General features: G+C 40.5%; 1 protein-coding gene across 5 annotated transcripts in view; it reads left to right on the top strand.

The window, feature by feature from the left end:
* FTO (FTO alpha-ketoglutarate dependent dioxygenase) overlaps positions 1 to 20,303 on the top strand; it is a 440,820-nt gene that overhangs the window by 256,023 nt on the left and 164,494 nt on the right. The window contains exon 9 of one of the 5 annotated variants that reach the window (XM_021932356.2): positions 9,874 to 10,064. The exons of the other annotated variants lie outside the window; for them this stretch is intronic. Coding sequence (XP_021788048.1) covers positions 9,874 to 9,979 — 106 coding nt within the window. The 3' untranslated portion in view covers positions 9,980 to 10,064. Of the gene's footprint in view, positions 1 to 9,873; positions 10,065 to 20,303 lie in introns of those variants that run through there. 5 annotated transcript variants of the gene reach the window in all.

The following is a 20,303-nucleotide window of genomic DNA, read 5'->3' as shown; positions in this document are numbered from 1 at the left end:
TGTGATAGTGATAGTGCCTTTGGAGAGAAACATGAGTTATTTTCATACCAGTCTAATTTCAGTTTCTCTGTTACCTGCATTTACTTGACGTTGCTCTTATGAATCAAAAGATAGCTTATTCAATTCTCTTCTTTCCTAAATTTCCACTACTGGCAGTAGGAGAAAATCTCAAATTATCAGTAACCTGGTATTAGGAGGAATGATGGTAGAAATGATCATCAAGACATGGAATTTATTTATTCATTAGAGTTGAATGTATTTTTTTTTAAAGTACCTTCTTTTTGCTATCAGTAACAATGCCTCTTTAGGCATTTAGAGACCACCTCCTACTAACCGCTAATGTGGCAAACTTATGAATATGTATTTGGGGGAATCGTATCTTCTGTTGTATAAATAGCTGACCCTCATGGACTGAATATTTATAGTTTTGATATTGACTAGCTATATGAATTATATTATTTATAGTGAACATAGTAGTGTGGTTTCATCTAATAAAATAACAGCTCACATTTACTATGTATTATGGTCCTGGCACTTGTCTAAAATAGCAACTTTTCCCAAGTAGGTCAATCCATTCCTTGACTGCAAAATCAGCTTTTGAATACTCTTGGTATAGGAGATGCCTGGCCATTTTAAGAGATCAGAGAATTGGCCCACTTAGAGAAGGTTAACCACTGGCTAGATAGCTGTTTCTTTTCCTCAACCAATTTCGATTTTCCCCAGAAAGGGATGTAGAGGGAAATGAACTTGTGAATATAGTTTCTTATGCCAGAGGAGTGCTGAGTGATTGTGCCTCTTCGTGGGTTGCCTCCCCCAGTGTGGAATGCTTGGGAACACTTCATCGGGCAGCCTGGGAAGCTGGCGGCTGGCTTTTACATTCTGCTTCAGGCTGCAGTCTGTTTAAAGCTTTGTCAGATAGGTTAAAAGGTGTCCCACCCCTGGTGTATAAAAAAGAGAGAGCGAGATTAAGCTCACTAAGCCTGCCATGTTCCCTGTAAAATATCAAGTCAAAATGATTTTGAAATCCAAAGTTACCAGGCTTAGGGGTGTGAACTTGAGTGGAAGCAGCCTGGGAACTGGGAAGGAGAGATCTGTGCAAAACGCAATTGGCCACAGGCTGGTGGCCTCGGGAAAGCTGGCGAAGCCAAAGTGAATTGTCTTGTTTCTCTGCCTTGCAGCCAACAGAGCACAACCCCAAATAAATACCCAGCCTGACTTCTAGGCCGGTGGATTCACCACGGAACTCCAGGCAGCCAACCTTTCTCAGAGTGCCTGCTTAAAGCAAAGCCTGGGTTAAGCTCCAGCAGCTGACGGGGGTGAATAAGACAGGATCTCTGCCCTTGGAAAGCTTAAACTCAGAAGAATTCCACTAAAAATTAAAAATCTCATTGAACCCCTACGAAAGCATCCAAATCCTTTGCATGTATTATGAGTGTGTTTAATCCTAAATAGTAATAATACTAACTAGTACACATTAAGTGCCTCTCTGTGCCAAGTACTTTTTAAGTGTTTTATGTGAATTAACCCTTACTATGGTAGGTATGTTTATTATCTCTAATTTTAAGAGAAGGGTACCTGGAGCCAAAAGACATCACGTAACATTCCCAGGGGCACAAGGCTGGGAGGCAGGGGAACTGGGATTCCCAAGCAGGAAGTTTGGTTCCAGAGCCCATGCTCTAGGCCAGTGGTTCGGTAATTTTAGCATCATAATCACCTGTGGGCTTGTGAAACCCAGACTGCAGGCCCTTCCTGAGTGGGGCTTGAATATTTGCATTCCTAACAAATTCTCAGGTGATGTGGAGGCCCACAGCTCTCTGCCAAGTGAGAAGAGCACAATGGAAACCAGTCACTATAAAACAAGAAAAAGTGAAATACCCTGTTACTGATGTAAGCAGAGTGCTTTGAGAATGTCAGTAGTAGCTAATAATAATATTATTTATTATTATCATTATTATTGTCATTATAACTGTCACTTATTGAGTGTACTGGACACTTTTGTAACCATGTAACCATTATAACTGTTACTGTGGGCTATCTCATTTAATCCACACAACCACCATATGAGGTGTTAACTGCACTTTACAGCTGAGGAAACTGAGGCACAGAGAGTTTACAAACTTGCCTAAATGACAGGCCAAGGATTCAAACTATCCCAGGCTAATTCTGGAGCCTTAGCTTTTAACCATGAAGAAGATAGTGAAAAGAGGGGTCTCAAACACCCATCCATAGAGCAGGTAGGGTACAAGCTGGGCCCTGAAGGAGGAAGATGCCATAAAAAGGCTTCCCAAATGGAATGGATATGTGCAAAGGCCCAGGGGCGTGCAGATGCAAAGTGTGATAGAGAGTGAATAACATGGAGACTTGTGTGTAAACTTCTTGGCAAGAAATGACGAACCATAAGGATGGGAAAGCAGGTTGGTTGAACAGCCTTGAAAATGGGGAGTCAGCAGTATTCAAGACTGGACTTGGGGATTTTTGAACCTTTCAGGGACACACTCAGCCTCAAAACTCATTTTTTGAGACTTCCAAACAGAATGACAGTCATACTTTTTTAAAGATGCAATGGGGTCGTCTCTTCTCTCCCTGACATAGTTTGAGAGTCTCAAAATATGTTCAGAGAAGAGCTGGATGTCTAAGGTTATGAAGCCTGTGACAGTGAATCACGCCCTGCCAGGAAGAGGGTGTTTTGTACACAGCCACATCAAAAAACCAGTGGGAACGTGTGTGCCCGGCTGTGAGTGTATCCGTGTATAAATCCGCACACTACACTTAGAAAATGCCTGCTGTGCGTGGCACTGGTGCAATGGTATCGTTGGAGCTGCCAACTTGTTTTATTTCTGATAGTGCTTGGCAGCCCCTGAAGGAGGGAAAGTATGAATTTTTATCTCCCATTTACTAGACTTTCATTATATTGTGCTTACAGACACAGTGTCAGCACATAAAATGTTAAACATCACTGGTCTGAAAGAGGCTCCCATTGTCTTACCTCTGGTGCTGGGGGAGTCTTGCTAGCTTTGCTGTAGTGGTTCTGTCAGGGTAATATGACATGAAGCATTTCTCAGTAATGACAGACATTGAATATGAGTGACAGGAACCCTGACCACAAGGAATGGGTTCAATTACCAGAGATTGGGGGGGGTTACCTGAGATAAAACCAAAGGGCCCAATTGTGCTTGGTTTTGACCCCTTGACTCCCAGATCCAGAGCAAAGACAAATGGCTGATTAACCAGCCCCTAACCCTCTTTTTCAGTGATAAACTTGTTTGGATTTCCCTGTCCGAAAAAAAAAAAAAAAAAAAAAATCTATGGGTGGCATGGTTTCTAAAGGAAACATGATCAGAAACAGGAGGGCTGGTGCTCGTCATTTTTGTCTCTTGCAAGCACAAAACTGAAAACTGTCATTCTATCTTGGACTGGATCTAGGACGGTGTCCAGAAATCAATACAAGATAAACGATTGCTCTCTTCACCCCACCTTTCTTCTGCTGCAGTGCCTACATTGCTCCAGTTCACCTGTAGCCAACCTGACGCCAGTGTAAATGAGAGATCCTGCCATCAGAGGCTCTCCTTTTTTTTTCTCTCTCCTGCAGGCTGTTCTGCTCTGCATCGAGTGCAGCTTTGTGCTTGTTTATAGTCCACTGCTTACAGCCCCCAGATAGAGTTATAGCGAGCAGACCAATTAAACTGTCGCAGGCTGCCCTCACTTGACTAGCTCTGCAGAGTCATTTAGCCAGCAGACATTCCTGACTATTAAAGCTAGTAGCAGCATGTCTCCAGTGCTGGAGATAAAATGAATGAAATTTGTTATTCTGGGCTGACACTTGATCCTAGCTGTTGAACTAATGCTGTTGCACCTGAAGTTTTTCTTTATGGTAATTGCTGTCTATGTTATTATTTCATATACTAAATTGGAGAAAATTGCAACAAGTATTAAATTCTTTGAGCTAATTCGCGAGAGTTCTATTGTGCATTCTTCCAAGGTAGATCCCAACTTCTGTTGAAGCCTGGGAAGACAGATGTCGCTAGCCAGATGCACTGGCTTGTGTTTCATTATTATCAGAGACATTTCAATTTCAGGTCTGGCCAGGCATTTATCAGCTTTACCTGAAATCTGTTTTAAAATACACTTTCGCTTCTAATTCAGTCAGCATATGTTGGGATCTACCCTGGGAATTCAGTTATGATGACCAACATTGACAGTGATTTGCACTAGTCTGGTTGATTCAGTGACAGATTCTTGGTATCAGGAAGTCTCTGGCACAGTATACACTTAGGTAAATGGGCAGTGTGAAATAAGGCTTCCCACTGGGCACCTTTGGAATCCACAGCTCTAACTGGGAGTCCTTGAACACCTCAGGTAGTAGCACTTCAATGAGGACCTATCAGAACAGGTACACGCAAGGTACAGCGCCTCCCAAAGCATCCGAATCACTGGTCCTCACTGCCCTGCCCATTCATGTTCACTATCTCCTAATTTCTGTTAACTTCTTTTACCAGATCTCCTTCCAGAATTAGGGAGATTATTTTAGACTTTTCAATATAAACCACATTCAGAGTTTAGTGAAATCTCTGAGGCCCGTGTTCCTGTAGTAGATTGCATAGAAGATCATTTCTTTTACAGCATTCATTTGTATGCTTAGCTTGTGGTCAGAGCTCGTGGTGAAGGCTCCAGACAGGACCCAGAATAAGAATTCAGGTCTGATTAGTGGTAGAAGTACTATACTTGCTTTCATGTTAATGCTTTGGGAAGACACTGACCCCAATCATAATGTTACTTTAATTTCTACCTGAAGACCACACCTGACAGACATAGCAGGGCTCTGTCAATTACAGGGACATACATCTCTAGAATCCCAAGACTTTGTCAAGTCCTTACTAGGAAACAGTAGTCAGGCTGTACTCCATATTTTGATTAGAGGCAAATGTGAGAGGCTTGAACCTCAAAGTACTAGAAGAGAGACATGGGGCTTTGTTATTATGTTTCATCATTCTACCCCCAAATTTAGGGACAGTCCACAGATAATGATGCATCCTGCATAAGTGCTTTCTCTCTTGACATAGACAGACATCTGTAATTTGAATGATAATGGCTAGTATTAGAGTGTCTATCTTGGAGGATTTATATTGCAAGTTGAAGTCCACATAGTTTGTGAGGCCCCAAATATACTGAATGTATATTGGTCTGCATTATTTCTGATATTCATAAGCTTCGTTTAAAGAAGCTCTTGTAACGACTCGAATCTGCTAAAATTGAATTACTGTAGTTTGCAGCAAAGTTCAGCATGAGAAATGTATATGTTCTTTCCCCACTGAGAAAATGAAAGAAGCATTAGTCTTTCGTTTATATATGAGACGGGTAGATTATGTATAGAGTGTCAAGTATAGAAGATTTATTTTCCCACCCTCAAATCCAGTAGGAAAAACTGGCATTTTCATCAAAACTAAACTAAGACTAATCTTTGTTCTATTTTCTGAAATTGCCAAATATACAAGTTTTAGGTATTTTAAAACAGTATATTCACAGGCAAACATTAACTTGCTCCCAGCGGTCCTTCAGATGCACATTCATTCTTGTCTTTGGTATTTGAGGATCCTAATGATATCATAATAACACAAGTAAAAGTTGCCATATAATAGCTGCATGTGTGCATTTCAGACCCAGAACTAATTCTCCATGTTTCTGTCTCTGTATCTATCAAGCAGGAGTGGTAAGCTCTTCTCTCCAAATCTTACCTGGACTTCTTTTTCTGTATATTTTGTGTTATTGTTGGAGCTTAGATTGACCTGTTTTGTGTGGACAGCACAGAGAACATAGGGGAAACCTCAGCATGCAAGCTGATTGACATCGTTTGGATCTGTGTCTCTGCCCAAATCTCGTGTCAAATTGTAATCCCCAGTGTTTGGAGGAGGAGCCTGGTGGGAGGTGACTGGATCACGGGGACAGAGTTCTCATGAATGGTTTAGCACCATCCACCCTTGGTACTGTGTAGTGAGTGAGTTCTTGTGAGATCTGGACGTTAAAAAGTGTGTACCACCTCTGCCCTGACCCTTGCTCCTGATCTGGCCATGTGACTTGCCTGCTTCCCCTTTGCCCTCCACCATTGTAAGTTTCCTGAGGCCTCCCCAGAAGCTGAGTGGATGCCAGCATCATGCTTCTTGTACAGCCTGCAGAACACTGAGCCAATTAAACCTCTTTTCTTTATAAATTATCCAGTTTCAGGTATTTCTTTATAGCAGTGCCAGAATGAACTAATACTATAAGAGCTTGTTTGGAAGCTGGTTATTTTAACAGTATAGAGTTGGCTGTCCATATCTGTGGGTTTTCACATCTGTGGATTCAACCAACTGGGGTTCAAAAATATTCAGGAAAAGAAATGGATGGTTGTGTCTGTACTGAACATGTACAGACATTTTTTCTTGTCATCATTTCCTAAACAACACAGTATAACAACTATTAACATAGCGTTTACTTTGCATTGCAAATTATGAGTAATCTCAAGGTGGTTTAAAGTACCTAGGAGGATGTGTGTAGGTTATATGCAAATATTATGCCATTTTATGGAAGGAACTTAAGCATCTATGGATTTTGGTGTCTGAAGAGGGTCCTGGAAGGAATCCCCCACAGGTACAGAAGGATAACTGATTTAAAGTAATGGTCAGGGCCGGGCATGGTGGCTCACGCCTGTAGTCCCAGCATTTTGGGAGGCCGAAGTGGGTGGATCACCTGAGGTCAGGAGTTCAAGACCAGCCTGGCCAACATGGTGAAATCTCATCTGTACTAAAAATACAAAAAATTAGCTGGGCATGGTGGCGGACACCTGTAATCCCAGCTACTCAGAAGGCTGAGGCAGGAGGATTGCTTGAACCTGGGAGCAGAGGTTGCAGTGAGCTGAGATCGCGTCATTGCACACCAGCCTAGGCAATAAAAGCAAAACTCCATCTCAAAAAATAAATAAATAAAACAAAGGTCAGAATTTGGAAGATTCTTGAAATGTGAGTGCAGCAGAGAAGATGACTGAGTTTGGGGCTGTCAAGAGGCCAAGTTAAAGGAAAATAAAGACCCTTCTTCATCGTACTAAGAATGGAAACATCTGTGTGTATATAGACAGTTCACTAAAGTAAAAAAAGTCTTAAGATGGCAAATATTAGGGCCGGGCCCGGTGGCTCACGCCTGTAATCCCAGCACTTTGGGAGGCTGAGGTGGGTGGATCACAAGGTCAGGAGATAAAGACCATCTGGCTAACATGGTGAAACCCCGTCTCTACTAAAAATACAAAAAATTAGCCGGGCGTGGTGGCAGATGCCTGTAGTCCCAGCTACTTGGGAGGCTGAGGCAGAAGAATGGCCTGAACCTGGGAGGCAGAGCTTGCAGTGAACTGAGATTGTGCCACTGCACTCCAGCCTGAGCAACAGAGCGAGACTACATCTCAAAAAAAAAAAAAAAAAAAAAAAAAAAGATGGCAAACATTTGGATAAGGTGAGAGTGGTGCATAAAGAAGGGCTCCTGCTCCAGAACGTTTCTTCTGCAAATCTTGAAATACAGTAATTCCTTTCCTCTTTCATATGCTTACGTTTAGAGAGCATCAGACCTCGCCTTAGGCACCTTGCATTCATTGTCACGTTTCAGTTCCATTGAGGTAGAATACCCTCACTTTACCTGTGAAGAAACTGGGCCTCTGAAAGCTTAAGATTCCCACTTACCATTTGTTAAGAAATTTTGGAAGGTAGGTGTTGAACCTGGAGTCTGTTGCTTCTAAAGCCCCTTCACCAGTTTTGAGCGGCCAGAACTTTGTGTCTCTGAAATTAATTGCAGTTATCTTAGAAAGCAGAACTTCCAGCAGGAAATACGCAGACTGCTTAAAATCGTTGTAGTTGTTCTTGATAATGGTGCCAACCCAGTGCTGGGCTTTTGGTCACTAAAGCCAAAACTAAACCCAACCAGGATATAAACCAATGTTTTGTTTTGTTTTTGTTTTTGTTTTTGTTTTATTGAGACAGAGTCTCGCTCTGTCTCCCAGGCTGGAGTGCAGTAGCACGATCTCAGCTCACTGCAACCTCTGCCTCCCAGGTTCAAATGATTCCCCTGCCTCATCCTGCCAAGTAAGCTACTTGGGATTATAGGCACCTGCCACTACGCCTGGCTAATTTTTATATTTTTAATAGAGACAGGGTTTCACCATGTTGACCAGGCTGGTCTCAAACTCCTGACCTCAGGTCATCCTCCTGCCTTGGCCTCCCAAAGTGCTGGGATTACAGGCGTGAGCCACTGTGCCTGGCCTACCAATGTATTTCTTAAAATTTAAACTTTAAACCTGTTTTCCTAAGTGTGGATTACTTAGAGTGGGTTGAGCTGACATGGTCCTTCCCGTGTGAATTATAGGTCTTTGTTCAGGTCAGGCATCAGCAAACTTTTTCTTTAAAAGGCCAGATAGTAAATATCTCAGATTTTGTGAGCCATACAGTTTCTGTCACAACTGTTCTCCTCTGTTGTTGTAGTTCAAAAACAGCCCTGGACAATATGTAAATGAGTAAGTGTGGCTGTGTTCCAGTAAAACTTTATTTACTAAAACAGGTGGCAGGATTTGGCCGTCAGGCCATAGTTTACCAACCCCTAGCTGAGGCCATGAGGAAGGGTTAAGGGAACCAGAACACAACTAATGTTGTATTCTTTTTTCATTCATTGTTCATGTAAATTGCTGGTGAGAGATGTTCTTTTAGCAGAACTTGAAACCATTTTCATTGGCTGGGGTTTAAATTTTTTTTTTTGTTTTATCTCTTGTTTAAGCACATATTAAATGTGTCCATGTTCTTTCCATTAAATATCTTGGTTGCCTTCCCAGACTTCAAATTGCAGTGAATTTATCCCCAAAGGATGTTTGGTATCAATTCTCAAGATGCAATTTGAATGTAGTCTGCTTCTATAATGGAAAGAGTATTCCAAATCTTCATTATTTAAGTTTCATAGAAAATAATGAATCATTGAATAGGTTATTACTCAACACTGTTAAGGCATATATGGAGTTCTTTATAGCCTTATATCAGCTCAAAGGATAAAACAGTATGAAGATTTCATTTTATGGTTACATATGAGGCATTAGATTATTATTTTCTAGCTAAATTGTGGTAAACACAGATTATATTATAATGAAGCTTTTTTTCCCCCAATAAGCATTTTATAAGAGGAAAACCTAAATACAACAACCAGCAAAAACAGTTTATGAGTCATTTACCCTAACAATTTTAATAGTTTCCTTGTTACTCCATTGCCCAGGCTGGAGTACAGTGATGTGATCTCGGCTCACTGCAACCTCCACCTCCTGGGTTCAAGTGATTCTCCTGCCTCAGCCTCCCAAGTAGCTGGGACTACAGGCATGCGCCACCACGCCCGGCTAGTTTTTTTGTATTTTTAGTAGAGATGGGGTTTCATCATATTGGCCAGGTTGGTCTTGAACTCCTGACCTCGTGATCCGCCCACCATGGCCTCCCAAAGTGCTGGGATGACCCCCTTTTTATAAAACATCCCATCATGTTAGCTCCATATAGTAGGGATTAGTGATATCAAATTCTTTTTGGGAATTAATAGTGGCACTAGGGGTAGCAGTGTCATTTAACTCTGTGGCATGTTTGGGTAGGTAGCTTTTCTGTTTAAAAGTCATCGCCCTTCCCCACCCAAGGGCAACTGTACTGGGGATGGAGGAGAGGTGTCAGCAGAAATTGCATTCTCAACATCTCAACTTCCTTGCTCCCTGCCTGAGTGCCTCCTCACCCATCGGCTTACTATAACTAAAGGTTCTTGTGTTCTCTTGATTTATCTAATGCTGTACCTGTGAAATATTTAGTTACCCTCATTCTCTCTTTTCTCTCTGTTTTCTAGAGCAACGACACAGGGCAGTGGAAAAAGTATAAGTTTTGGTGTCAAAACCCCTGTTATCTTGGAAAAGCCATTTAACTTCCTTGACCTTCAGTTTCATCTTGTGTAAAATCAGAATAATAATGCCAGCCTTACAGAGTAATCTTGAAACTTTTTTTTTTTCTTGAGATAGAGTCTTGCTTTGTCGCCCAGGCTGAAGTGCAGTGGCACAATCTCGGCTCACTGCTATCTCTGTCTCCCAGATTCAAGAGATTCTCCTGCCTCAGCCTCCCAAGTAGCTGGGATTACAGGCATGCGCCACCACGCCTAGCTAATTTTTGTGTTTTTAGTAGAGATGGCATTTCACCATGTTGGCCAGGCTGATCTCGAACTCCTGACCTCAAATGATCTGCCCGCCTCGACCTCCCAAAGTGCTGGGATTACAGATGTGAGCCACCATGCCCAGCTGTAATTTTGAAACTTAATGCGGATATATATTTAAGTGCTTTGCAAATTGTGTTTATAATGTATTTGTTATTTTTACTGTTTAACTAACTGTCTTCCCCTACCCTGTTCTGGAGAATCTTCTACCATCATTAAAATAAGTAAATCCACAGTGGTGTTAATCTTGGAACATCCTATGTGGAGTTGCCCATATGAGAAGCAGTTTAATTATGACAGAATGCCAGGGAGCAATGTTCCCATTGTGTTGAATAAATGGCATCTCCACAATCACAATCTCAAATATGAAAATCAACAAGGATAATTCCAAGCAGCTGCCTTTATAACTTCTGATTTGTAGGCCACATTTGAAACCACAGTTTGCTTTCCCAGTCTACAACATTTTAATTCATAGAGCAGGTCTTTCTCTATTAGCACACTCTCAAGATCTTTTCTTGATCTTGGTTTCAGTTGCTCTGGAAAACAACTGCCTTCCAAAGTTCCCTAAAGTAAATTTTCTTTTTGATAGCTAATTCTGTTTAGAGGTGGACCAAGGCAAGAATAGCCTCCAAGTTCAGTGACCATCTTTGCAGTCATATGCAAGTGATGCAATCACAAAAAGAAAGAAACTTAATTTTATGCAGATAGATATGAGAGACAGGTAGCTATGAACGCATGGCTCCAGGACCTTCTGCCATGTCAAATGAGCTAAACCCTTCCCCGAAAGCCAGCCAAGAAAACATATGATACCATTTGCAATGGTAGAATGTTGCATGCTGTTCTTCTGTAATTATAATGGCCCGATCCGTGTGGAGTGGGTGAGTCCTGCTTAACAATCGTTAATCTACTGAGTCTTAGTATCAGCCTCCCATCTTGAGGAGCAGCAGTTCTTGGCTGGATGAGTCGGTCTTTGATTTCATTATAATAAGGATAGCTTTGTTAAAATTCTGCGGCGCAGTGGTGCCTAAGGATTCTGGGAAAAGAAGGTTTTTCTTTTTTCTTTTCCCCTTTTTTGCACTGCGGGGATGAATTGTTTCTCTCTCTTCCATCCCCTAGGTTACTGTTTGTGCTCTCCCTTGATCTCCTGCTTGTCCCTTTATTTCTCCACGTTGTGAAAGTTTCTTTCTGTGTGACCAGGAGTCTGTTTAGCAGACCATATTGTGAGTGAAGGGCCAGCGTTTGTTGCCTGATTTTGGCAACACTGGGCAGTCAGCTGGGATGTAATTAAGACTCTGAGAACAGGCTGTCTTCTCCACGGGAAGGGCATGTTAGATGGTGCTGGGATTTGGGGCTGTCAGTTTGGCCAAGGCTGGAGACAGAGAGCTAGGGACAGAGATATTTCCTTTCATTTATAATCCCTTTATGTACAGTGTGTGCACTTGGCAAAGTTTACATATAACCTAGTGGCTACAGCTTACAAGCCAACGCAGTGAAATTAGCATATGTTACATGTATATTTTAGTAATATTTTAAAGCAAGTGCATATTTCCAAAGTGAATTATGCATGGATGACAGCAATACGGTTGTGTTGCACTGGGTGTCAAATCCCACAACTTTTTGTCGAGACTGTGGGTTTTACACTAAAAAGGCAGAAAGACTAAACGAAGTAAAACAGTTTTAATTTTTAACAGTTTGGTTCGGCCCAAGGAGCCAGGCTGTGACAGATATAACTGACATTTGAATAATTGGATTAATTTAGAGAAGGGCAAATCCGGTTTTGACGGTTGTGCTTGTGTGTACGTCTTTTTTTATTATTATTTGCAGGAATGGAGTTGTGTGGTTTAAATATGCACTTTTTGTGCTGCCAAGCAAATCTTGAGAAAACGTCATGAAATTTATGAAATTATAATTTAATTAATTTGTTTTAATTTATATGTATGTATATGTGTGTGTTCACATATTATGCAGCCTTCATATGTATATAAAAGAAATTCACCACATATACTTGATTCAGCTCTATCAGTGATATACATATATACACACTGCATATATAAGCACATTGTATGTGCACTTAGGAACTTAGTAGATCCAGCTTGAGATAACGTGCATGACTTCATAGGATGTATAGAAAATGCACAGACAAGGAAGCTCACTGTGACATTGGCAAGCCCCTTTCCTCGCCATATCAATGTGTTGTAAAACATCACAGTGCAGAAGCAGAAAAGCCTAATTTGGTATCAGGGGTATCATTAGCCAAATTCTACATCGTTGATTCCTCAGTCCTAAGTTCCTTCAGATTCATACAGCTTTTTAAGTTTCATATATGAAGATAATCTCGGCAACATAAAACCAAGTACAGCCCATCATAGCCACCCTCCTCCAGAAATTCTGGTAATGAAATACCTCATCTAAAATCAGCAGGCCAAGTCTAGGATCTTGTGGCAGGCAGTCTTGAATTGTGGCTGTGGGCTGGCTCTAAGAGCCTTTTCCCCAGCAGGACATTAATAGACATTAACACTCGGACAAGAAGTGTTGATGTGTGGTTTATAATGTTAGCACCCAGTTAGGCAGGTATAACACATGCTGTAGGAATCTTGTACCAACACATGTGTGTGTTGAGTCAGATTAATGAGAACCATAAAAGGAGAGACACTTCACTCGAGCTGGGGACTTCATCCTATCCTTTTACCAAGCAAACCAGTGCTCAGCTGGGCGGCAGTGTCCTCGTGGGGTGTTTTCGATATTAGCATAAGGAGGATATTTGAAAGTTTTGTTTTGCTCTGTTGTTATGTGATCATGAAGCCTAAACCGTTAGGCAGTACAGCTCATTCAAACTCCTTTGCATCTAGTACTGTTTGGCTCAGAGGAAAGGAAACTTTCACGATATTCACAACTACACGGTGGGGCAAAAGTTATTATTTTCCTCTCTCAGATGTACCTGACTATTCTTCAAGTGTTTCTGAATGATTCTGAGACACTTTCTGGTTTACTTTGTAAATGGGGCAGTGAAGCATTCTTGTCTCCTGACTGGCTCTCCTTAGAGAATTCTCAAAGCCTTTTAAAATTGTGTGTTTTTCTGGGGCAGCCTTGAAAGTCCCAGGAGTGAAGTTGCCATCTGTCCTTTATATTAAAAGAATCTTCTGTATCGTATACCTGATGTGCTTGTCCCAGAGATAGATGTTGTTAATTAAAGGACAGCATTTGTCCTTTATCTGAAATAAATCTCTTGCCGGAATAACAGTTTCCCAAGCCTTAGGAAACAGGTAAGGACATTTGGCCCAGAGCCCTGATGTTTACTAAAGGTCCTTGGTCCAGTAGCTGTCCCTCAGCCTTCACTAGATCAGACGTGTAGACTAGAAAATTACTTGCTTACGTTTTTTTTTTTTTTTTTTTTTTGGCTTGTTTTCTATTAATTCATTTACCAACATTATGGCCTTTTGCATGGATGTAAGTAAATGAACATAATATATACTGTTATTAGTAGTTTGTGCCTTTTTTGTGACGATTCACAAACAGCAAGTTCCAGACATTCTCACCACACTGCATCTTTATGCAATAGATGTGACAGGACCTATATCCTCCAGTGTCACCTCTTTACTACTGCACACTCTCTGTTCCTATACCTTCTGCCCCTGGGAAAAGAAAAATGCAAACATCTGCTTACAGCAAACAGAGCCAGAGTTCTGCCAGACCATAGCTAGAATATGTATAGGGAGGAAGAAAGCCTCGCCCTTAACCTACTCCATCTCTGTCTCAGGAAACACAGAAAATAATTTGTCTCTGTAATATCGAAAAGCAGTTAGGGTAACATGGCTATGAACTGCTGTCTGAAAGTGTGCTCGCCTCTGTAGTTGCTAAGCACGGAGGAGGAGGCTAGCCAGGGCCTTGCCACAGACTAACTTCAAGAAAAGAGGAAAAGAGTGCACCAGCAGACTCTGGACTGAGGAACACGTCCTGCGGGAGGAGGCGAGGTGTGGCCAATGGTTCTTTTGTTGATAAGAAAGACCCTGAAATTGCCTGTGGCGTGGTGAGGAGAGTAGTAGATTGGACCATAATTTTCTGCTGACCTAACACACCAAACTAAAGCTCAAGTTTAATAGGCAATGATTCCCGTTTAAGGGGAATTCAAATTATTTACAGTTCTCCATTACCATTTTCCCCCCTTAATCATATGGACTAGGAATTGAGCAGGTGACATACAAGAGGGAAGCCGACTTGGGTGAAAAACAGCAGGGGCTGGGCGTGGTAGCTCAAGCCTGTATTCCCATCTCTTTGGGAGGCCGAGGCAGGTGGATCCCCTGAGGTCAGGAGTTCCAGACGAGCTTGGCCAACATGGAGAATCCCTATCTCTACTAAAAATACAAAAATTAGCCGGTCCTGGTGGCGGGTGCCTGTAATCCCAGCTACTCTGGAGGCTGAGGCAGGGAGAATTGCTTGAGCCTGGGAGGCAGAGGTTGTAGTGAGCCGAGATCTGACCATTGTACTCCAACCTGGGCAACAGAGCGAGACTCCATTTCAAAAAAAAAAAGAAAAGAAAAAGACAACAGAGATGGTGGTGGGTGTGGCAAACAGGTAGGCACTTATGCTGTCTACAGGAGACAGTTCCTTCCAACTCCAAATAGTTATTACCTTAGAGAGGTGTGGGCCCAAGATTGCAAAACTAGATTTTTCGGTGAAAGCCACAAATGTGACACTTTTTGAGTTTTCAGTGTTGGCAGATAGATAATTCACTGTTTTAAAACATGCAGCTAAAACTCAACTGTAGTTGGATGTACTTTATGGCTTGCTAGTTTGCATACACTTATATACATAATGCAGTAACATAAGTGGGACTATTCTAAATAATGAACAAACTGTGGAAACTTTTCTTAATGATAGTAACAAACTGAGCCCCAAACAACTATTAATATGTTTAGATATTTCCCTTTGGGTCTTTATTTACTGCATATACATTTTATATACATGTTTAAAAATAGTTGTAATCATAGGAGCCTGTGATTTTTCACTTATCATTAGAAGCAGTTTCTTTATATAATTTATAATGGCTATTGGATATTCCATCTAGGGGATGTATTACAACATGCAAAATCATGTCCTTATTGTTGGACATTTAAGTTGCTTTTGATTTAACATTGTTGTAAGTAACGCTGCAATTACATATTTGCTTATACTACTTTCTCCTTTTTCTGGATTAGATCCTTAGAATCTAAAAGGAAGATTACTAAGTCAAAAGATATGAACGTTTTTATGGCTTTCGGTATATGTTACCAGATTGCTTTCCAAAAGTGTTGCGCCAATTTACACTGCAGTCAGCAAAGTATACATTTATCCTTGAAGCATTATTGTATTTTAGAGGTTTTTCCTTCTAGATTGGTAAGTGAAAATTGGACTTCATTGATGTTTGAGTTTGCATTTCTTGAGGTTTTCCCGTTAATCTGTGGACAATTGTATTTGTTCTTATAACATCTGTATTTTCTAAGGTTAAATTTTGTGGAGATTTTGTTTGCTTTGTGTATGTGTGTGTATTTTTGAAGTTCTCTTTATAACAATTGATAAATAATTTGGGAACAGCCCCCTTGGCAAGGCCTTCCTCCAGGGGACCCTCTGTCTCAACAGTGCTGCAGCTGCTACTTTTAACTGTGTGTTAACTTGGAGTTGGGCCAGGGCCTAAGCAGGATCCCCTTCCTGAAGAGGGGCTCTTGTGTGTCTGGTGAACCACAAGCTCAGGGCTGTATCTGCCAGTATGTTTTTGGCAGAAGCCATCTAATAAAATCCCATCCGCACTGTTCTATGAAATGCAGTCACAAATTTGGATGATGATTACCTGATGCCATATTTTGGTAACGGCTAATCTCCATGTCTTAGATGGTTTTTATTCATTGCCTCCCCCCTTCCCTTTTTCACCACTCTGCTTGGTGCATGTTTTAACTACAAACGATGTATAATCTGAGTTTCATGTTGCATGGTCTAATGGAAAGGCACTGAGCCAGTCATATGGAGACAGGGGTCCTATTATTGGCACTGCCCGTTGTTTAATAATAGCTTAACAATCACAAAAAGTGCTCTTTTAGCATTCTTCATGTATTCTTGAATCTTCCTAACAGTCCTGTTAGACAATATTATTATCCTCGTTTAGGTGAGGAAACTAAGGCTCGGAGTATGGGAAATTTCCAGTACTTGTATTGGAAAGTATGATATTGGACAAGTATTTTCAATACTTGTGCTAAAGATATTGGAAATACTTGTCCAATATCATCCTTCATCTCTCTGAACTAAAAAATGAGTTTTTTATTTCTAGAAATCTGTCTCCCCATCTGCAAAATGGAGTTGCTTCTCCTCAACTCAGAATGGTGGCATGGAACTAAAATGATGCCACGTAGATATTAAGTTGCCTTGAGGATTGAAATCCAAGACAATAAATTGGTAATAAATTGTAGTTATTAACTAGTTCACCTCCGTGGCTCTCAGCTTCTTCATTAATTAAATGTAGGGATTGAACCAGATTCATTTCATTGGTTACTTTCAGCTATCACATTTTCCCGTCAGCCACGGACTCAAATGTTGGTGGATGAAGGCTACGTGGTTCCCAGAGGCTGTGCATGCTGCCTACATTTCAATCAGCTCTACATTTTAGGTACATCCATCCCTCTCAGGCAATGTTCTTAGGAAGAAAGTGCAAACTTTTAGGAAGGAAAAATCTCACTCTTCAGTGTTTGTGGAGCGTACAGGGAAATTCTCTTAATGGAATAGTAGAGGTACCATTGTCTGACGGCCACTGTAAAGCCCTATGGAGCTGCTTGCTTTTGGCTCTGGAGATATGGTGACCTCTTAAAATATATTTTTCTAAAAAAGGAACAGGCCTTATTTCTGTTTTTCTTTATACTTCATCCCCAGGTAGGAATTTAACCAAGGGGGTTAACGGAGAAAGTAAGGCATTGACTCAGCTCCACACAAAAATGCATTCTGGCTTGTTTTCATACATATTACAAAAAAGTAGGGGTTCAGGATCCCATATGGCACTTAGCCTCCTAAGCAAAGATCATCAGCCATAGACGAGAAGCAGGTGGCCTGGCACCGAGAGCAGAGGTTATTTTTGCTGCTGGGCTCCCGCCATTTCAGAGTTTAACAGTGGCAAGTCTACTCAGCAGGGGGCTGACCCCAGATGCTCTCCCCTTGGCGGAGATGGAGCCGTCCCATGTCCCACCTCCGCTGCTGGGAGTCAACCTGATCAAATCGAGGCCACAGTTAGACTCCCGGATAAGTCTCTGTTTAAGCTTATTCCCATTTGTTACTTAAATACCACTTCCAAATCTGATTCATTTGGGGTGAAGTCACAGACTTAATTGTTCACCTATCCTGGGTGGCTCTTGAAAGCCTGTGATAATGATATCTTGGCATTTTATTTTAGGTGAACCCTGGTGCAACAGGTTGGAAAGGCCTAGTTTTGAGGATAGTGTTAGAGACCAGAGGTGTGGAAACCTGGATTCTGCCTCTGGCTCTGCCTCTCCCTAGAGCTCAGTCTCACTGTGTGTAATATGAAGAGATTTGGACCACGTCTGGGGTTTCAAATTCAGATGATAACAGGGAAGTATCAAAAATGAATGAGAAGGGAAAAGAAAGGAAGAGGGAGACCCAATGGAAAGGGGCATGAGGGAACGTTGGGGCGAGTGAAAATGTATACCGTGACTGGATGATGATTATGTGGGCATATACATTTTTCAAAACTTGTAGAACTTATACTAAACATCTATCCACTTTACCATATGTAAAATAAGTGTAAAATGAGTGAAATGGACTAGGTAGTAAACTGCAGAGCATATACCTCATTTAAAGGGGGCGATGATGAGCTCTAGCCAATGACTTCTCTTCAGAATATAGGCCCAGTGTTGCTACATTTTCAAGTAAAGCCAGAAATTCCCCTATTTATAAAAAATCTCAGGATATGTAGATTTATGGGCCCTGTTTGGTCAGACAAAATACCAGTTTTGTGATCTCTGAACTTTGGGCTTCTTAATTTGACTCTGAGGATCATTTTAGCTTCAACATTGAATGATGCCGACTTGCGGTGAGACCTCAGACAAAAAGATTAAACTTGCCTACACCTCAGTTTTTTTCACCTGTAAGATGTTGATAATCCATGACTAACAGTACAGGGTTCTGATGAAGAGCATATGAAGTACCCTGTACAAAGCCACTTTGAAACATGAATAAGTAACATAAAAATGCAAGTCACTATTACCTTTTTTATTATTATAAAGAATTATTTCCATTTTGAGAATTGTTATTGTTCAGAATTGAAGCACTAAACTTAGTAAAGATGACTAATAAAAACATCAAGAGTCACCATGACTAAATGACTTGCCTGCAAATGATCATGCAAACCTTTCATTATCCTTAGAGGGGAATGTTTCTGTTGTGTGTGACAAAAAGAAAAGGCATTTCATTTGTACAGCTGCTCATATAAATTGCAAAAACCATGGGAACTGAAGTCCGAGGTACAGCAGTAGCATATAACGAAATGAACTTGATGCTATATTAAAGATTCTTTGTCACATGCACTCACTGCCTAGGAATTGGAATGCTCCAGCCTTGTCACTGACATTTTGTGAACAAGCAGCCTGTATTGGATGGTGATAAATGGATTATCTTAAATGTCATTCTGCACTGTTTTAGAGTTGCAAAGAGAGTTTTGATATTGAGTTGTTGGTTAGTATATTCTATATCAATCCTTTATGATGAAATAATCTCCTCAAGTTACATCCAGAAATGTCAAAGTTGCTTATTTCTTCAATCACCCGTAGCAGTGTTTCCATTACAAGATATGCAGAGAAGATTGTGTAATAATGTCAAACTATTTATAGAAACATTTCCTAGGAATCTCTACTCTCCTTGAGTTGTTTGTATATTTAATACTAGAGATTTGTTTTTATATGTGTGTGTGTGTATATATATATATATCTATTTCTAAATTGACTTCAGCTGAGGATGTTGTACTTTAGTTTTTATAGAGAGCACATTGAAAACTTGATAATATTAGCATTCAACAACTAAAACTAAGGCCACGCTAACATTTTGTAAATAGAAAGAGTCGTGTATTTTGGTTTTAAATATTGTAAATTTTTTTTTTTTTTTGTTAGTGTTGCAGTTGCAGCTGTGTCCTAAAGGCTGTCAGGTTGTTATATGCATAACAAATTTAAACCTATTTATTTTGTCTAAAGTAGTATGCAATACTTTGCCCAAAGAAGTTTTAGTATTTATTTTATGCTAATTTCTGCATTATTTTATCTTTAATATTTTTTTATTTTCCAAATTTAATAAAATTATTACTATTACACAGAATGTAGTCCTTTGTATAAAGATTAGGTCCAGTGGATTTGTGTGGAAAGAAGCACAAAGTAGATTTTGAAAGCATATCTCACGTTTTACTTGGCAAACTTATTCTAAATATTGGCTTTCTTCCCTAAAGATAAGATCTTTCTAGATACAGATATTGAAAATACTCAATTAGCATATACAGAGTGGCTCCCTTCAGCCTCTCTGTACTCTACGAATCTTAACCGTCATCCCCTCATTCTACAGTCCTCAAAACAAAAGACATGTAATTTATATTTGAAAAATCAAAACAATATAAATAATACTAGAGTGGACCATATAAAATTACTGCTTTTATAGATCCAAACAGTCACATATGAGCAATTTTATATGGCTTACCCCAACAGTGAAGATTTATATTGTATTTACTACATGCCAAACGTGTGCTGGATGTATATGAATTCATGTACTGATTATAGCAACCGTATGAGTAGGTACTATTATTTCCCGTAGCCTACAGATGACAACTTCGGGACATAGATTGATTAAGTAAGTGTCAGAACCAGGCAGCCTACCACCAGAGTCTTTGCTCATCATCAGGACTCTGTGCTACCTCTCCAAAAAAGCACTCTCCCACCCCAGTGTCGTGCTTTTCACTGCAAAAATTTAATCATGTCTTTCATCTTACATGTCTTAATGTAGTATTCCTTTCAGCTATGCTAATCAAATATATTATTCTTTTCCTTCATAGTTTTTGCGCG

Source organism: Papio anubis, chromosome 18, assembly GCF_008728515.1.
Source record: "Papio anubis isolate 15944 chromosome 18, Panubis1.0, whole genome shotgun sequence".
NCBI classification, from domain to species: Eukaryota; Metazoa; Chordata; class Mammalia; order Primates; family Cercopithecidae; genus Papio; species Papio anubis.
The sequence above is the reverse complement of the archived record's forward strand: the minus strand, read 5'-3'. Positions and strand labels throughout refer to the sequence as shown.